Source organism: Neolamprologus brichardi, chromosome 8 (genome assembly GCF_056152115.1).
Source record: "Neolamprologus brichardi isolate AB-2024 chromosome 8, ASM5615211v1, whole genome shotgun sequence".
Classification (NCBI taxonomy): Eukaryota; Metazoa; Chordata; class Actinopteri; order Cichliformes; family Cichlidae; genus Neolamprologus; species Neolamprologus brichardi.
Window position 1 is genome coordinate 10,329,541 of NC_142111.1, and position 19,035 is coordinate 10,348,575.

The 19,035-nt window shown below is 40.7% G+C and overlaps 3 protein-coding genes across 3 annotated transcripts in view; 1 reads left to right on the forward strand and 2 right to left on the reverse strand.

Annotated features, from left to right (window-relative positions):
• The window catches only part of rhbdl1 (rhomboid, veinlet-like 1 (Drosophila)), a 66,304-nt gene extending 57,658 nt beyond the window's left edge, over positions 1 to 8,646 (reverse strand). Inside the window, exons 1-2 of the mRNA XM_006801055.2 lie at positions 8,400 to 8,646; positions 8,203 to 8,298 (exon numbers count right to left, since the gene is read on the reverse strand). Of these exons, the coding sequence (XP_006801118.2) occupies positions 8,203 to 8,222 (20 nt within the window). The 5' untranslated portion in view covers positions 8,223 to 8,298; positions 8,400 to 8,646. The remainder of the gene's footprint in view (positions 1 to 8,202; positions 8,299 to 8,399) is intronic.
• Positions 6,100 to 7,519, forward strand: h1-0 (H1.0 linker histone). The gene has a single exon (XM_006801054.3). The coding sequence runs from the start codon at positions 6,359 to 6,361 to the stop codon at positions 6,950 to 6,952; it is 594 nt and encodes a 197-aa protein (XP_006801117.1). The 5' UTR covers positions 6,100 to 6,358; the 3' UTR covers positions 6,953 to 7,519.
• A 77-nt stretch (positions 8,647 to 8,723) lies between the features above and the next one.
• rhot2 (ras homolog family member T2) lies at positions 8,724 to 18,997 on the reverse strand. The gene is made up of 19 exons (XM_006801053.2): positions 18,821 to 18,997; positions 18,089 to 18,147; positions 17,177 to 17,258; positions 17,002 to 17,045; positions 16,628 to 16,681; positions 16,489 to 16,541; positions 16,020 to 16,128; positions 15,741 to 15,842; positions 15,510 to 15,608; positions 15,311 to 15,419; positions 15,081 to 15,201; positions 14,778 to 14,862; positions 13,901 to 14,046; positions 13,694 to 13,794; positions 11,916 to 12,046; positions 11,712 to 11,792; positions 11,503 to 11,625; positions 10,784 to 10,986; positions 8,724 to 10,082 (listed from the first exon to the last, which is right to left on the reverse strand). The coding sequence occupies exons 1-19, from the start codon at positions 18,855 to 18,857 to the stop codon at positions 9,965 to 9,967; spliced, it is 1,857 nt and encodes a 618-aa protein (XP_006801116.2). The 5' UTR covers positions 18,858 to 18,997; the 3' UTR covers positions 8,724 to 9,964.
• Between the last annotated feature and the right edge of the window lie 38 nt (positions 18,998 to 19,035).

Below are 19,035 nucleotides of genomic sequence, written 5' to 3' on the forward strand. Positions count from 1 at the left end.
CCTGGCTCCTCCAGCCTGAATGCCAAAAGTATCCTTGGGCAAGATACTGAACCCGGATCTGCTCTCCGATGTGTTCATCAGAGTGCGAATGCTGGATAGAAAGCACTTAGGTGTGGAAAACAGTGTGTGTGAATGGGTGCATGCATAAAGAGCTTTGAGTGCTCAGGTAGAGTAGAAAAGAACTCTATAAGTCCATTTCCCTTAAGTGAGCAAAAACAAACTACTTTCGGCTGCTCCACAGCAGGTCGATCTGCATGTTTGATTTGGCAGATTTTTGCTCCGGATAGACTTCCTGATGCAACCAGATTAAGCAAAAATGACCAAATATTTCACAATTTCATCCTAAAAACCTCTTTGGTTGCTTTGGCTGTGAGTGGGGGAGTTTTGATTAATCTAAGAATTCATCTTGTTGCTTCCATCATGTGAAATCACAGGCAGATGCCACTGGGCCACTTCTATTGTCAGCTTTATTAACCCAACCCAGGAAAGAAGCACCACCATGTTTGACAGAACAGCTTCATGTGAACTCTTCTCATTTCTTTGTGGATGTTTGTGATTTACGCTCAGTTTTTTTTTTGCTTCTAAGGTTTACCAGGGGCTTACATTTTATAGATCCACAGAGGATTTGATAATCAGTACAGCAGTTGTGATCCACAGCAGCGTGAACCAACACAGAAATGACACACAGCGAACCAAACGCACATTTGTCAGCCAAGTGTCCGATTACTTCTGGAGACTTGCCATATTGCCACTATGTGCTGAAACATGGCACAAATGGTTCTTTCAAATAAAACCAGCCAGACTAAAGCCCAGAGTTGGCAGTTTGAAAGATTTAACTGGTGAACTTTTAAAGAAGCTGAAGCACAAAGCCTGCAGAAGAACAAAAATGTGCTGCTGCACAAACACTAAATGGCTGGCCTGCGTTCAAGCCTATCATAAAGCAATGCAAAACAGCAGATTTTAAGTAAAGTGGATTTATTGGAAGGTGCAAGTGTTAAAAGATTAACACGCTTCATTTCGTATTCAGCCTTGATTTGCCCTTTTCTAGCATGGATAAATTATACAGTGTACAAGGATCTGTGTTTAATATTTAGGTTATTTTGGAAACAATGTTACACTAGCTCACATGCAGATCATGGTACAGACCATCAATTGACATACTGTGTGGAAAAAATGATCTTGACAGGTAACAGCTCTGGTTTTTGTTCAGTGTTTAGCAGTAATGGGGAAAAAAATATTCACAAAGCATAATATTGTGAAATTTTGTTTGTCAGTACTATATTGATACAAGGACACCAAATATCAATATTTTATTAAATATATTAAAATACAACCAAGACAGCTCATACTGCCTGATGGGAGGTGAGCTTTCTGCACTAGTCTGACTTGGACTGACTGCAATCACTCAGAGAGAGACCGTCAAAGGTTTGCAAATAATAAATAATTTGTCTAATTTATAAATGAAGACAAATTGGCGACATGTTGGCATTAGTCTGAATGAGTCCCCGTCAATGAGTACAGCTAGAGGGGACAGGCTGCCAGCTGATTCTGGCATATTCTGGTTATATTCCTTTTTTTTTAAAAAATTATTATTATTTAGAATTTACCAAAAATATACATTTTTTAATAGGGAGCCAGACTCAAAATGCCACATAACAGCTTGCTCACTTTATCCACGTTTACTGAGTATAAACAACCAAACAAGAGTTCATCCCAATTAAAGGGAAGTTGTATACTAAGAATTGTCTATCGAAACCCAGTTCCCTTATCATAAAACATACAGTATACTGTTAAGCCTAGTCCTGCCCAGTTTTCATAACTTGCATCTACCTTATTAGGTAAAAAAATCAAGATCATTAGCGCACCATCTTGAGGTCCTAGCCTCTTCATTCCAATCATTCTTGTTAAGAAATTGTAACCAGAGTTTTAGAGGCAACTAACTGGTTATATTCCTGTGGTACAGGAAGACCGCTGAGCACAAATGGAACAGTTAAATGTAAATTTCAGTCTGTGTGGACAACAACAGATGTGTGATTTTGACGATTTTTCACAGTTAACTGCTGTATTATCAGAAACAGATTGCATGTCATTTCCAACTTGACCGCATTCATGTAAAGACTAATAGACTGACTCAGTCTTATGGCAACATTTACGGCCAATTTTAATGACAATGTTGATTTACTTAACAATCTCATTTTGCTAAAATAAATAAGTGATAACTGAACTGAGAGAAATTTATTTTATTGGATAAAACATATAGTGACAGAGTTTAACTTTGCGGACATAATTTGCAATATTATTTTTATAATTGTTGCAATACTCGTTTCTAATTATTGCAAAATGTTAAAACCTGCCATATCATATGATGAGTGTTGTGATATGTCGTATCATGGGATGTCTGGCGATTCCCACCCCTGCTGTTTAAGAGGTGGTGTAGTCATCCGTTTTATTATCATAGTTGTAGATATGGATTCTGAGACTAACTGTTGGCAGCTAAACAAATTTGGAGCAAGCCTTTTACATCCCTCTCGCTTCCAACTTTATGCTCAAAATGTATTCATAGAGAGATGTTCCCGTCACACGTTTTAGTTTAAAACAGTCCTTTTACTGTAACTGACTGGAAACTCTTCCACATAGGATAATCTCACTAGATACACATGAGGTAAAATATGACAAATTACTCAAACAATGCTCAATGATGCTCAAACAATGAGGGAAATTGTTTGTGTGGTGTATTTATGAGACCGTAACAAAACCAGTTTTACAAATACTGAATTTAAAGCAGTGCTCTTTTAAACGTAACACAGTGTAATTGTGTGCTGGGCAGTTCTGGACCCTCTGACATCCGATCAACTTCTCTGATAGGCAGCACAATGAGGCCTTCAGAAGCAAAATAGTGGATGATGTTACCCAGAATGCTTTGGACCAGCGACAGGGCGAGACTTGAGATTGTTTACTTCAGCTAAAATTACAAACTGGCATCAGACAAATTTAGAGTGGGAACGCTAACACACGTGACGTGATGGTGTAGCTGTCTTCTGTAAATACATATGTAACATAACACCGACTCCACTCTCTCCAACTTTAGACAACTACACCAGCACTGGGTCAAACATTATGTAAGGCGAATCTCAGACACACACGACCTATAAATGCACAGTCAACACCAAAGTGGCATCAAGATTTCAGGTCACAGGCAGCATGTATGGACTGGTTTTTTTTTTCTTTACTCTATTTGAACACTCTAAACACTAACATATCTCTCTTTTTTAACCTGATGTACACATACTCACACTCTAATAAATACATTGAAGCATCTTGCCAATAATACTGTGATGTAGAGGATCCATAAATCAAACCACCAACCTTCTGATTAGTGGACAACCCGCTCTACCATCTCAGCGCCGCCTACATAAGGCTGCAACTATTACAAAACTGAGAAGTAATTAAGCTACAGAGTCCAAAGCCACCTCAACAGCTTCTTTTGTTTAGTTTATTGCAATGTGAAACACAAAAAGAAGCAGATACCGCGCAGGGGAACCAACCCATGTTTGCATAAAATATTAATCAATCAAAAATTATTTCCTTTCGAGCAACTAATTGATGAATCGACTTAATCCCTTGTCCCACACCACTGAGACTCTAATGCTTGAGGGGAGGGGTGGGGGGAAGGGGCCACAGCAGGCTATAATTGTGGCAGGGATTCAGACAATCAGCGGATAATTATTAATTATGAGTCGCCTGTGAAACAGAAACGCCTCCGCGAAAGTGCCACGTTCGTCAAGTTACATATCATTACCCCGATAATTACTTCGATGCTGCGCGCTGAGCGGGGCTCGGGAGGTCCAGCCGGTGTGAAGGACGTCCCTCTGCCGGTGAACGCAGGGAGTGGTCTAACTGGACTACAACTCCGTGTTTGGCTGCTGTTTTTCAGCACCGCTTCCTAAACGGGGCACAAGCGGCTAAAAACAATGACGCGTCACTGCGAGCAACCGGTGACAAAAACAACGGCCCCGGAGTCAGCCCTCCACTCCAATCAAACAAGCCGAAACGCGAACGCTGTTCTTGTTACTCCTGACCCCGAAAAGGAGTCACAAACAATAGAGATGTTGTCCATATTATCATAAAACCAACAGTGAGTATTTATACAGTCAAACGCGTACACGCACAACGCACAGCCCAATTATTCTCCTCCATTCACTTACACCACATTCATATTTTTGTTCCCTCCAGCTCGCCTGAGCTCAATTATTCACTCCTTCACCTTCCTACACCACCAACGCCACCCGTGCACTTGTGCTATATGAGTATAAATACTATTTCATATGGACCCTCCTACACACACACACACACTCATCCATTCATAACTCATCCTTTCATCTTTTCCGTCCCTCTTAAGCTCCATTTGTACCACATGAAAGGGGAAAACACACACACACACACACACACACACACACACACACACACACACACACACACACACACACACACACACACACACACACACACACACACACACACACACACACACACACACCGCCCCCTCCCCTCTCTGATCGTTTTCACCCATTCAATCCCTCCTCACTCACTAACCCACTAACTCACCCAGACTGTGGTTAACAGAGAGACACACACGCCAGAAGCCCCCCAAAACAAAACCCACTCAGTCCTTAAACTCACTATAAACACACAGGTGGATAAACAAGGGAGAGAAATCATTTATATATCATTCATATATATTTATATAGAAACGGGCACGTGAGATATTATTGCAATCCAGCTAAATGTAATTTTATAATAGTGGGTACTTTAGTGGGTACTCCAAAATGGGCAGAATCCTGCAGTAGCCTACAGTGGAGGACCTCCTCTGTGAAAAGCTGCCTAGTTGTCGGCGTGGTTTTTGTGTGTGTATGTGTGCACCATTTAGTGTGATGCGCAGGAGGACAGAAACTGGTATCCATCCAAAAATTAGTCCCCAATAACTTGGATAAGCACGTCACAAAAGTCGGGTGAGAGCACTACTCCTGTGGCTGTGAGTTTCATATAGGAATCAAAATGGCGTTGCAGGGAGGGACAGTAACCCTGATATTAAAATGAGAAATAATGTAGCAGAATTGTTGCAAAGTTCATTATCTGGGATCTATTTTTTGGCTGCTTTGCATCGGCACCCCAGACCCTCACTATCATGAGCAAAACCACACGTCCAACCTGTTATTGACTGTGGTCTGATGCGCCAGTTCCTGAACAAAAGAAAGCCATCACTGCGCCCTATACTGAAGGACTTTGGTTTCGGCTGCGGTCCCCCCTGTGCAGCTGGACTCACACCTGGTCATACAGCGACCACTCATCCGTGACCCCTGTCAGAAACGGTGTGATCAATTTTAAGACCCGCTATCAGAATCCCTAATCTTTGAAGGTGTTGGCAACTTTCCTGACAATGAAGCTCGAGTGGAGACTGCCATAGTGACAGTTATAACCAATTCTGCCTCAAAATGAGCAAACACGGGGAACCCACGAAGCGTGTCACGATCCGAATAAACCCACATTACCGTCCCGAGTGTCACCTGCAACTTGGATACCGTGACATTTAATTTATACGTGGTTTAACAGTAAATAATCTCGACCACGTCACTCAAAGTCAATGGCCGGACTGTGTTAGTTGTGAAAATGTATCCATGTATTAAAAGGAAAAACGGACTCCTGCATTGGACGAACAGCGTGCATCAGCAAGAGCATAGATGCAGTTTCGATGTGCGTTGGGTGATTTGGTCCCAGGTTCCGCGTGTTTGGGTCAATTTAATGCGAATTGTGCAAAATTGTTCACGGCACGCGTTACTTCCAGCGGGTTTTCCTGGAATAAAAGTTGTTGGCCGGCGCGGATGGAGGACAACGAGTGTGCCGGCGTGAAGCCCAATGTCTCTGCTATCAGCCCGTGATGTTCCGCTCGGTAGTATTCATCTGGAGTTTTTATATTTGTCAGGAGTTGGAGGATGAAGAAACACAAACGGGACGGCGCCAGTTCCATGGAGTCCGCTAGATCAGCTGCTGGCAGTTGGTGTTCTCAATCACGTCCGCAGATAGGCTTCATAGGCTCACTAACGCGCCTGTGGAATAAGACACTTAAACTGATCCCGGGTATTAAAGCGTGACTTTGTGTGGATGAGATTTTTTATTATTTATAAGCAGAAATAAAGTAGCGCATTGTCCGATAACCTGGACTTAGAGGAAAAGCTTCATTTCTGACTGCGCGTTTATTTCGCTCTTCTCGACGTTCCTGTGCACAGAGCAGGGTGACACTTACACCTTCCAGGACTTGCTGGTTAACTTACTCAAAACAAAGAAGAACAAAAAAGTCATCATGACGGAGACATCCACGGCTCCAGCCAAAGCCAAGAAGGCATCCAAGCCCAAGAAGCCCGCTTCTCATCCCAAGTACTCGGACATGATTAAAGCGGCTATTGTTCACGACGCGAGCCGGAGCGGAGCGTCCCGTCAGTCCATCCAGAAGTACGTGAGGAAAAACTACAAGGTGGGCGACAACGCCGATGTCCAGATTAAAATGGCCTTGAAGAGACTGGTGGCGGCTGGGACGCTGCGCCACACCAAGGGAATCGGCGCGTCCGGATCCTTCAGGCTCACCAAACCGGAGGACTCCAAAAAGTCCACCAAGGCGGTAGCGGTGACGGCCGCCAAGCCAAAGAAAGCGGCTAAGCCCGCCAAACCCAAGAAGGTGGCCAAGCCCAAGAAGGTGGCCAAGACACCGGAGAAACCCAAGAAAGCAGCTGCGAAAAAAGTGAAGAAGGTCGCGAAGAAGGCGACGCCAGTAAAAGCCAAAAAGGCACCGGCGAAGAAACCCAAGGCAGCCAAGCCCAAAGCAAAACCAGCAAAGAAAGCAGCCAAGCCCAAGGCAAAGACACCCAAAAAGGCAGCCAAGACATCAAAAAAGAAGTGAATGGACAATAGCGGAGGCAAAATCACTGTAAATACTTAAGGAAATGTTTTCGTATATGTATTATTTTTGTAAGGTGTCATGCAAACTTATACTGTTTTTACCAGTAGTTTTCTCTCCATTTGCACTATAGCCTAAAAAAAGCTGTAGAAATAATTGTGAGCATTGTTTTTTTTTTTTTAATTATTGCGTTAATAATAATAATACTGTTAATTCCCGTCTGATCCTCGGTTACTTATAGGCTAGAGTGAGATCTTGCTGATAAGGAAAACTTGTATATACAGTGGAAGTCATGAATAGTTGTTGTTAGTGCACGAGGTCATGCTGAAAATACAAATGTTTCAATGTTGAGCATTGTTGAGCCTTCACAATGTACAGACCATAGGAGGCGAGCGTCAGCAAGAATTTCCTAAAGCCTCTATAGTGGTCATTCAGACTCCATCCTGTATATATTTTTTTCCATGTTCAGACGACTCATGATGTACAAGCACCACTCTGTATTCAGTCACTTTTAAAGACTGCTTACACTGCGACCCAATAAACCTTTGTCATCTTCTAAAAAACAAAAAAGTGTTTTCAACTTATTGCGCGCATGTGCGTAATTCGCTTCGTGAAGCGGATGGATAAAATACCGTGCACAGCAAAACTCTAAAGGCTTATATGTCATTTATTTGGCTGCAAGGACAAAGAACACAGTGTCCTCAATTTGGGATGTGTGGATATTTGGGATGACATATAAACCCTCTTTTCCATAGTATTAGTTATGCGCTGGGATTTAACAAAGCCCACCTACGGAAGCCTTAATGAGATATTTTAATCGCTTAAGAGCTGATTAAATACAGTGAAACTTCAGATGACTTCAAGTTATAACGTGGCAATTTACACTATGAAGCAATAGTGTTACTTATCAAGTGCAACCTGCTCTCCGTGGGTGCAGACAATGGGTTTGATTTATAATCCGAGTGACATAAAGCACGAAGCCTGCACACAACAGAGCGGGAAATGTGCACAGGAATAAAGCACTTTAATACAATGAAAATGCAGTTGTATACAATGGCAGGGGCATTAAATAACTGGGGGTTAACGCTTTTTAGTGAAACACACAATTCAAACGCTCCTACATAGAGGACATACAGGTTAACCTGCAACAATCATTCGCACATCAAACTCAAAATCTATCATGTAGAGGGGCTGCAGATCCCCGAGGAGGTGCCTTTGCAGACACACCCATCGTTTGCTGTCCTCCTCCTTACCTGAGGAGCAACTCTGCCATCTTGTGGCGTCCTGAAGGAACAAACGGACTCCTCTTCACTGCAGTCGGCACAAAGGCGGCAACAGACTGGATCCAACTGATGATGAGAGTCAGGAATCAGGATTACATGTAAATCACTCCCCACGTGCTGTTATTTGTTGTTATCTTTATATACGGATGCAAGATTGCTACACTAACCTTGTTTAAAAGCTCCCTGCTGAGCAATCAATGTGCAGCGGGCAGACCAGCCAAAGCATGCCACTGTTGAAACCGCATCAATGAGGAGTAATCTAATTTTCAGTATTTTAACTCTTTACGCATATAAATAAATAAATAAATAAATAAGGTTTTATGATTAAGTTTACAGAGAATCCATTCCTCGTGTGACTCATATACACTCGGATGCCAGATATTAAAAACATCTGCTATCGCTTGAGCGCTAAAAACAAAAAACTTCAGTAGTCCAAAGATAAAAGTGCCAACTATTAAACATCAATAATAATTACAGTTTCACACCATCTCTTTCAACAGTCATGACGTCTCCACCCAGTCTGGTGTGGTCTTTTATTAAGCAACTAAAATCAGTAAGAAAACTATTTTAAAAGTCAAACAACGTCCGGGGAAAACAGTGGGTTCAGAGCTAAATCAGTCAAAAAAAACAGGTATAATAATCAAAGAGTCATAGTGGGACAACAATACAATGGTGGACTCTGTAACACAGTAAAACCATCGGAAGGGTGTTAGGGGGGAGAAAAAAAAGCACAAATCAAACAGTTAAAATCAATTAAAATTAATTTAACTTCAAAGTGAAATTGACAAACCTAGCAGAAGCAAAGATACATGACCACATTTTTCATTAAAAATGTAAAATTTTTTAGGTGTGCCTGATCTCCTTTTAGAGCAGAAAATATTTCCTACATTCTGGCAGATGCAAATGCAAAACCACCATCTTCCACATGAAAGGAAAGTTTCTTTCTGCACAAATAGAAATCTCTCCCTGCCACAGCATTCCCATTAACACTTCGCTACTGAAAAAGAAAAGAAAAACAATACTTCATCAGTCCAAACAGCATGCCTAAGAGGAAAGTAGCATGCTACAACTACTCACTGCCACTGGATTAATTTGGCAAATCGTATACGATTAATTTGTATCTCCGGTATCTCGGTCAGAAGAAAGAGCGATTCTCATGTGTGGGTTTCAGCAGCAGCCAATCAGCAAGTAGTCTTTGCCAAAATGCTTCACATGCTGCCCTTTGGTTCGTGATTCAATTTGGCATATTTTGCTTTATGCACGTATATAAAACTCTCATCATTAGCACTATATTGACACTGAGGGGGAAAGCAGTGGGCTTGACACTGCTTTCTTCCTGCATTTCCTCCCCTCTGATAAAGCACCTTTTTGGATATTAACAGTAGCAGTTCTTGGAGTGTCAAGCACAGAAAGGCTACCCACTACTTAGCCTGGACGAACAATGTAAGGCGGAAAAAGCTGGGCCCGGCAGCATGGGGAATAATACGATCATCAGCTTGCTGCTGGTGTGATGTGATCAACTGACTTCAAAGTGGAGAAGAGATCAGATGATGGAAATGGCAGAGATATGGAAAGTGTCCTGGAAGCCTTCAGGGTATTAAAAAAAAAAAAAAAGTAAGATGACATGGACTTTGTCTAGTTCAAGCTGTGGCGGTTCTGCATCTGGTCACAGAGGTTTGGTCTTGATGGATGGAGCATCAGGCTGGGGGGGGAAGCCTTTCCAGCTTGTCAGTCATTTCAGTCTAGCAACAGCTCTGTAGATAGCAAAGCCCAGAACCGCAACCACAGCCGAGCCTAAAGCCACTCTCAGCCAGAATGTTGTGTTGCTCATGTCTGAACCATTCAGGTGCCTGGAGATTGAAAGGGAAAAAAAGCAATCACAGAGGGTCAGCAATAAAAAAACAAAAAAAACAAAACAAAACATGAACAAGCATTAATATTACAAACATCTAGCTTATTTTACACCTTCACCTAGCAACTTTTATTCATTCAGCTTTATAGTTTCTACAGTTTTAATGAAACCTTCGCCTGAATACACCCTAGAAACTCTGTATATCAAAATGACATTTATTTTTTAATGATAATAAAATGTGGTAGATATAACTCTACACTTTATTTAGTATGTGCAGAGCCATAAATATGCAATTAGCCCCTGCCTTGACTTTCTGCTGCCTGCCTGCCATCATCTCCCTCTGCACATGCAAACCAAAGTGATTGTCAGAAACTGTGTGTATGATGTTTATGAAACTGTCATTGGTACTATACAGTTACAGGTAACTGTCAGACATCATCTAATGTCTGACAGCACTTAGGATATTTTTAATATGTGCGCAGTTTACCTAAAACAATATAGGGTTCCTATAGGTGGATATATATATCTATATAGATAGATCGATAGATAGATAGATACATTTACCTAACATATACTTCTCTATTAATGAATCTAACATGGGCTCAACCTGGGATGTTCTCCCCGTACCAAAGAACCTAAATGGTGACTGAAAACAGGAGGTGGTGACTGAGTGCAGCAGGCTGTCTAACTGAAACATACGGGTACATTGCTGCCCAGGCAACTCTTGTGTAGATGTTCTTGCTGGTGGAGTCAAGGGACAGCGTGGAGAAGGGCATCGGTGGAGGCAGTCTGTGCTTATAACAGAACTCTGCTGGGGTCATCCCGTGGAACTGCTTCACTTCAGGAAGGTCCACCTTGGAGGCGACCAGCACGCATGGGATGTTGCTTTCCATGTAATGTTGCTAAATTAAAAAAAATTAACAAGTTCAAACAGTGAAAAGCTGAGTTGAGAGAGAAGTAAATTTATATAAAAGGGTGTCCTAATGTAATTCAGATAACACATAACTTTGGGGTTGTTAACTAATTACAGCCAGTGGGTCCGAATACAAGCAAATTAAATCACAGTTTATGTTTATGTGTTGCTTAGTAACTGCAGAGTAATTGTAACTGAATCTTTCTTTAGTCAAACAAATATTAAAAAACTAATAATGATGCTGGAAGGGTGTCTGTCTCAAGTCTATTTAATATGTTGGACCGTCTAACCTCTGCAATCTTCAGCTCTCCAAACTTATCTTTCTGTAATTACATATATGAACGGTAAAGACTGGGAGAGGCTGCAAAGTGAGCTGTGCTGGATTATCAGATAGGGTAACTGTGGGCAAACAGCAGCAAAATACATAGTAAAAGTAGAAGTGATCTCAAAATTAAAAATAAATAGAAATTGACACTTTGTCCTTCAAAATGGTCCAGTAACTGACCTTGTATATGCTGGCACAATAGTTGAAGGAATGGGGGTCACTGATGTCGTACATGAGACAAGCAACATCACAGGAGGCGTCTGACTTCTTCAAGAACTCTGTCTCCACGTCTACCTCATTAAGCTGCAGAGAGGAGGTTGCTCAGGTTATAGTCAGGGTCAGATAGAGAGAGACAGTGATTTAAAAAAATCCCCATGGGAGCTACTTACGATAAGGTACTTTTCCTGGTTACTGACTTGTACAGTATTTATGACATAAGGGCAGAAGGCACTGCTGGAATCGCCTTTATTCTATTAAAGCAAAAAAGACACTTTAGCATGATCAGAGTTAATAGTAAAGAGTAGTATTTGTCTATCACAACCTAAGAATGCAACATATGACATTCAGCTCCAGACTAGGTGATGGGGACATACCACAATGTGGCGATCCAAAAAGGCCTGGAGGAAGGCCGACTTGCCCGTCCCTCTTGGTCCAATCACTTTGCAGAGAAATACTGATCTCTGGGTCTGTCGCTTTTCTAGGTCCACCTTTTTCTCTCGTGTCACTTTACATATGAACATTTAAACAAACAAACAAATAAATCACAAAACGGGCAAAAACACTGATGTGCTATTTTTTTCCTATGAAGCTGGTTAGACTTCAACTGGCTTAGCTGTAAGAGCACCACCGATGCTCATCAAAAGAAAAACGTTAAACATTTCAGATGTTAAAATTCTGGTAAAAAAAAAAAAAGTGTTCTTCATTTTTCAGATAATTGAAAACACAGAGGTACAAGGCAACAACTGATATTAGAAAACTCTTAGCAGAAAATGTTACTGCACAAGTTGATGGAAATAAGACTGAAACACGAGCGTTTGTTTCAATTCATTTCTGTTGTGTTTTTAAGTGGTTTTTTTGTTTTGATCACCAAAACATAAGATGCCAAAAGATCAGCCTGTAAAAACAGTGTAGAAATTACTCAAAGATAAACTGGTCAACACATGTATTTGCTACTGCCCCCATCTAATAAGCCACTCTAGTTATCTTAAAATGTTTTGCCGTATTTCACATTTGACATGAAAGTTGCTGGTGAACATAAACCTTGAGTAAAGTGACCTCTAGTGGTTGTCAATACCTGTACACATAAACACTGCATTAGTTTTAAATGGAGTGTAAAACTTAAAGTTTGTGCTCAAAGCAACCAATAGAAATAGAGCTAAGACTTTAAACTTTAAAATAAATCTATCAGAAAAGATAAAAAGAAGCGCAAAACACTGGCTTCTACTCACTGATGTTACTTAAGTGCAATCTTTAGCCTGAATGTAGTTCTCAATGACACTAAAATGAAGAGGTTTTATCCTGCGCACAGTACCAGGGCCACTCAGCAAACTCACATTTGATACAACTATTCATTACACTAAACTGCAGTTTGTCATCCGTAACTGTTGTGGCACTATATTTATTTATATATATGAAAATCACCAATGGTGTACCCAAGGCACACACGCCACACAAAAACTCCTGATGACAGGCAGTTATTAAGCAGACTTTCCCTGAATGATTCTGCTAACATGGCTAAAACCAAAGTACACAAAGAGGTTAATTTATTTATTTAAAAAAAATATCCAGATTTCCCTCCTAAAAAAAACAAAACAAAGTAAGATCAGGTTTTCTTGCACAAAAAAGGCTGATCACCAATGGACATCAAACTACCTAAAAGAAAACTAAAACCAGCACGCACAAACACAAAAAGTCTCTTTGCAAAAATGAACGATTTTTGATGTTTTCCTGACAAATGTGTAACATTACATCACACATCCTTACAAAACTGTTCTCAAACTGCCCACAATGTGTCTGCAGATATCTTTAAGTCACATCCTGTCATATACTGTCAATCACAAAATACAAACTTCATCACTCATTGAGTTAATAGCCAGTTACTTTGCCATGCAGAGAGTGCACTGTGCTTCAACCCATGCATCCATAAATGTATTGAAACACATGCAATTTATAAACTTCCATTTCAAAGTGAACTATTAGATCAGATCACCGTGCACAAGCTAAATTTATTTAACAGCATTAAGACTAATCTTCCTATAGAGCTTAACATATGAGAATTACATTTAAGAAGTACTGATATCTCCTATGTGTCACAGTAATAATGCCTTTTATTCACCATCCATGTTAAACACACACACACACACACACACACCTGTGACTGCAGCAGTCTGTGAGTCCTGTTCAGTGAGGATAGGGTAGCCTAGATATCCTAGGTGCTCCAGGCAACGGTGGATGTCAAGGTATGCAGAAAGCCTGTGAAGGTCATACGTGTGCAGACAATAAACTCCTGGACGTGCATTAAAGTGTAAACCCAGAGCTTACTTAACACATATTGTCAATAATTTACAAAGAAACTTACGTCCACTGACAGAGGTAGCCGTGATTTGAGATGTAGCCCTCATTTGTGGTTGGGACAGTCATGTAGACTTCAGAACCCCATGGCATGTAAGGACATACGCAAAACAGGTTTCTAAGCTCTTTCGGTGACAAGGCGGAGTCCTTATCCTAAGAGGGAAAGCAATGCACTTCTTCAAAACCAGAATGTCAGTAACGTAACAACTCATCTGGCTCACAATCCATCGCAGGTCACTGTTTATTATGACAAATGTTGTGAGACCCTATAGATGATCACTGTGTGTAACTTTGATTAAATTCTTATCAATACCGTAGGAGTCGTGAGTCCCGTGAATTATGGATGGATGAATGGATGGACTCACCATGGTATAAGCTACCATTTAACAGGGAGATCATGTTTACACTAATTTTACTGCGCAGCATGACACGAGACCCTTTCAAACACTCACTGCATTCTATTAATCGATCTGGCTTTATGTGTTAGCGGCACCCTGTTTATTTTTCATAACAAAGCTGAGACAGCAGTCATTACAAAAATCTTATGTACCTCCTTTAACACAGAACTGAATCCATACTGTCACATTAACAGCACACATAAAATTACAAGCAGAGAGAACAAGAGCCAGTTTGTGCACTTTTTGTTGTCAGAGGCATATAAACATTCAATTTACTAAACCTAAGTGTGTACGGACACTTTCCCTTGACTACATACATCAAATCTTGTGCATAATAGACAAAATTGCACAAGTACTGAGGTACCTTCCAGCATCAAGGTCAAGGAAACTTTTTACGTAACCAAGAGGAATCTGAATTAAAGTCAATGTTATAGACCCCATGTCTGAATAGAGCTCATGACTCAAACAACTGAACTTGCTACTTACTTCGTCATATTTGTCAAACAACTGCTGGATGAACTGGTAACCCTGATGATTGAGCTCTGCGGTGCAGCCAACGGGAACTCTGAGTCTGACAACAGAAGAACATTTAGATATTTCAATATTTCTCTGACTAATGCAGAAAACCAAACAAAGTCAAAACCACCTGGATGAACAGGATGACTGAGATTACTGTAACTGTACAGGAGCAATGATGTTTTCAGAGTAATTATATGCCCCACTGGTTTACTGTGGCCTTCAGCAATGTTATGTTTTTGGACTGAGACAGGATGCAGGCACTACACATACTCAGGGTAAAGGTAATCATCAGTCAGCTCAAGGTTGTCATCGTAGCCAAACTTCCTGAGGATAGTCCACGTGGTTTCATGTCGACCCCTCTGAATAAATAATGTATTAAGGAACAAGAAACCTGGAAAAAAAAAAGAAACGTGACACCATTAGTTGAATACGGCCCTCAAACAACCTGGTTTAAGGTTACACGCTGACATTCATAACTTTGTATTTAATTATTTTTTAACCATTTAGGGTCAGGCCATTGTCCTGGACTCCATCGCTGGTGTTCTTCCAAACTACAGTCTTTACATCTTCTAAGGCTTGTGGTGCCAGAGGATTCCCAAAGCAGGATTTCTACATGAAGACATGTGTTTTTAGTAAACAAATCAGATGTTTTTCTGAAGTAAAAGCTGAGAAAACATCTGATTTGTTTAAAATGAGCACCTGAAAGCAGTTGAGTTCAGCATCACTGAGGATGCGGTCGTTGTCCTGGTCGGAAATGTAGAATATTCGGGTGAGGGCTCGGACACACGACGGTTTTAGCTAGAGATAAAAATGAGATATATAATTAATTAATTTGAATGTATGCGTGTATACAAGTGAAGTGTTTCAGACAGGAAGAAGCACACCTGGCATGCAGCTCCAAAATAAATAAATAAAAAAATAATGGCTGACCTGTTTGTCCTCAGGGTCATAAAGAGGAGCAGTGGGGTGTAGAACTGCCTTCTGTGCATAATAGAACAGCTCTGAAATGTTTTTTAGGTTCTTTGCAGAGCACTTGGAAAAAAGAGACATAGTGCAAAGAATGGTTCAGATATCATTGTCACAGAAATCCCAAAGGCAGATAAGGTGTTCATGTGTAAATATTTTTATGAATCCAGGCGAGTCCAGGTAAAATAAGCAGGTGTGTACAGACAGGAGAGATTAGATCTGTGTGTGTGAGTTAAGTTTCACCTCAACACATGTCTCAATCTCAGAGAACTGGTTCATGATGGGTAGAATGGTTTCCATGGAACTCCCACAGCGCAGATCAGATTTGTTTCCCACGAGGATGATGGGAACCCTGATGTAGCAAACGGAGACAGAAGAACTTTCAGCACAACACCGTCGGGACTTATTAAACACATACATCACAACCTAAGCTCCTGATCACTTGTGGGATTCAAATACTAATACTCGCTCCACATTTTGAGAATTTCACTGATGCGCTAAGGTCCACTTTATAAAATGTCATAAGAAGCTCCAGTTCCCAGATTACAATGTTTGCCAACATCATATGCAAACAAACACTGTAAAAGAGTGCAAAGTTCAACAGATTAGAGGACACCTAGCCACACACACACACACACACACACACACACACACACACACACACACACACACACACACACACACACACACACACACACCCTCTAATACCTACTTGTTTCCCTTCTCTGCATCTCCGTTGACTAAAGGTATCCATTTGGTTTTAATCTGAAAAAAGAAAAGGCGGCATGTAACACATGTGCGTGGGATCACTGTATGTATGACACAATATAAGACAAACAGTAGTTTATTACCTTGTCTATTGTGTCCTCATTGGTGACATCATACACTACACACACCACATTAGCCTGTAAGGGGTGTAAAAAGAAAGTTGGATCTTAATCCCAAAAACTGAGAGCAGACTCAGTTTAAACAGTTTAAATGATTGCTACTTTACACTCATCATTTCAAAGACGAACAAAACAAAAACTAGAACAACAAAAAAACTTTAAGTGCTGATTACATTTTGCAAGAGTGCATATATGTACCTGGAGCCAGAGAAAGGAAAAGGATCAGTCTGACGTTTTATGGCCCCAGCTTTCATATTTTTATTTACAAGTTTGCAAAGGTGCACTCCAGCTGGAAATAATAACATTTATTATGTTCTCTTGCTGCTTGCTGCATTTACCTTGATGATCTCATCTCTAAGGACCTCGTCACTCTGCTCTTTTTCTGTTGAAGTTGAAGATAAACATTAATCTCAAACTCATGCCATTCAGACACATGCGCACAATTTGCAACTTCGACAAACTGCACACAGTGTACAACAAGAACAAATCAATGGTGTAATAATGATGTGCTACCTGAGTAGTCCACTATGTGTGTGGGAACCTTCTCTGGAGTCACATCAGCAGGGATGGTTATCTCTTCAGCTCTGGGGGGAACCTGTTAGAAATTAAACATCATTAACTGAATTAATAATCACAAACTACTGTTGGATGCAGTCATAATAAGACTCTGGTCATAAAAAGACGGATATGGTCAGCAACAATACGTAGGCTGTGGTGTTTCACCCATGCTCAATTTGTGTCAAGCAGTACGTCAGTAAAATACCCCCCACATCATTACACCACTGGTAACCTGAGCAGTTGATACAGGGCAGGCTGGTTACATGCTTTCATGTTGCTTACACAAAAATGCGACTGCCATCCAAATGTCACAGCAGAAGTCGTCACTCAGAAAATTGCGATTATCCAGTTGTTGTTAGTCTGTGCTAACTATAGCTTCATTTTGACAGCTGACAGGATGGTATCTACTTTAGTGTTCTACGTAATGTGCTTTTAGCTTTAATTTTCTGCATACTCCAATAACCAATTTTTACTACCAAGGTAACTGTTGCTTTTCTATCAGCTTGAACCCATCTAGCTATTCTGAACTCTTGCATGAACAGGATGCCTAATCTGAGAACTGCTGCTCAGTGGATATTTTTTGGTTTTCAGACCAACCCCCAGAGATGCTTGCATGGGAAGATCAGATCAGTGGTTTCTGAAGTACTCAGACCAGCCTGTCTGGCACTAACCATAATGCCACGTTCAAAGTCACTTTAATCACGTCTTTTGGTTGGTTGCTGCCATTTGATTGGCTGCTTAGATATTTGTGTTAGTAGGCAGTTCAACAGGTGCACCTAAAAAAGTGAAGGAGTGTACATAGCAAGAAAAGGCAAATGTTTAGATGCTTAGAAAGGCACAGCAGTGGTGAGCTGTGCTTACAGTTACCTGTTCAGGGAACTCCTCTCCAACCAGAGACATGATGAGAGATGTCTTCCCCACTTTGGCTGTCGGAGAAGAAAATGAGAGGATGAAAGGCGCTAATCTAGCTTGTATTTTGATAGCACCTAGTTATAAAGTAGTTATTATGCAGAGTAACCGCTTCATAAAGCCCACTTAATTGAAACGTGTTCACTTAGAAGAAAGCATGATTATATAAGAGACATACTATTGTTTGGCAGCTAACTGTTACTCTGTTTTACCTTTAGTTAGTTTATATGGCTCCTTGATGGCTGTATCGACCGTTAGAGAGTACTGATGTGTTAGCTTACCTAACTCAAAGCAAACTTTCCAAAATAACAATAAACGACCAATAAAATATACTTATGTTTTGCACAGTATGGCGTAAAACTGTTCAGTCAATAAGATAAAAATACATAAAATGATAACGTTATTGCGATTACTCCGTGCTAGAATCCAGCAACGCATTATTAACTGTAACTTTCCAGTCAAATATTTTAAGCTAGCGAAATATAAACGACAGACAGGAGTATATTGTACCAGCATAAAACATATATTTTTATATGAGTAACTTCTTTCCATTTAAAGACACTTATCGCCTCTTGGCATCAGCAGTAACCCAGAACATATTCAACTAGAAGTCAAAAAGTTAGTTAGCTACGGCAGCTAATGGCTGCTAGTTGCTTAGCTTGTGCTCGGCTGTCAGTATGAATGACTTACGTTCCCCCAGTAAAAGTATCCTGACGTCTTGCTTCATGTTTCCTCTCTCTATGGAGAACAGTCAGACACGTCGCGGCACTAAAATGACATCCACCATTCATTTGAATGTCAAATTTCTAGCTTAAAACAAACGTGTGCCACTCCACAGCGATATGCAGCCAAGGTGAAATCATATCTTTCCGGTTCACAGAGGAGACTGTGAAACCACGCCCTCT

What these genes read in the sequence shown, in the direction of transcription:
- h1-0 (XM_006801054.3), top strand. Translation starts at nt 6,359, where the DNA reads ATGACGGAGACATCCACGGCTCCAGCCAAAGCCAAGAAGGCATCCAAG.
- rhot2 (XM_006801053.2), bottom strand. Translation starts at nt 18,857, where the DNA reads ATGAAGCAAGACGTCAGGATACTTTTACTGGGGGAAC. An exon ending in GATACTTTTACTGGGGGAAC is followed by an intron (nt 18,148 to 18,820) that starts GTAAGTCATTCA and finishes CTTCTCCGACAG; the next exon opens with CCAAAGTGGGGAAGACATCT. An exon ending in GAGAGGAGTTCCCTGAACAG is followed by an intron (nt 17,259 to 18,088) that starts GTAACTGTAAGC and finishes AATTTCTAACAG; the next exon opens with GTTCCCCCCAGAGCTGAAGA.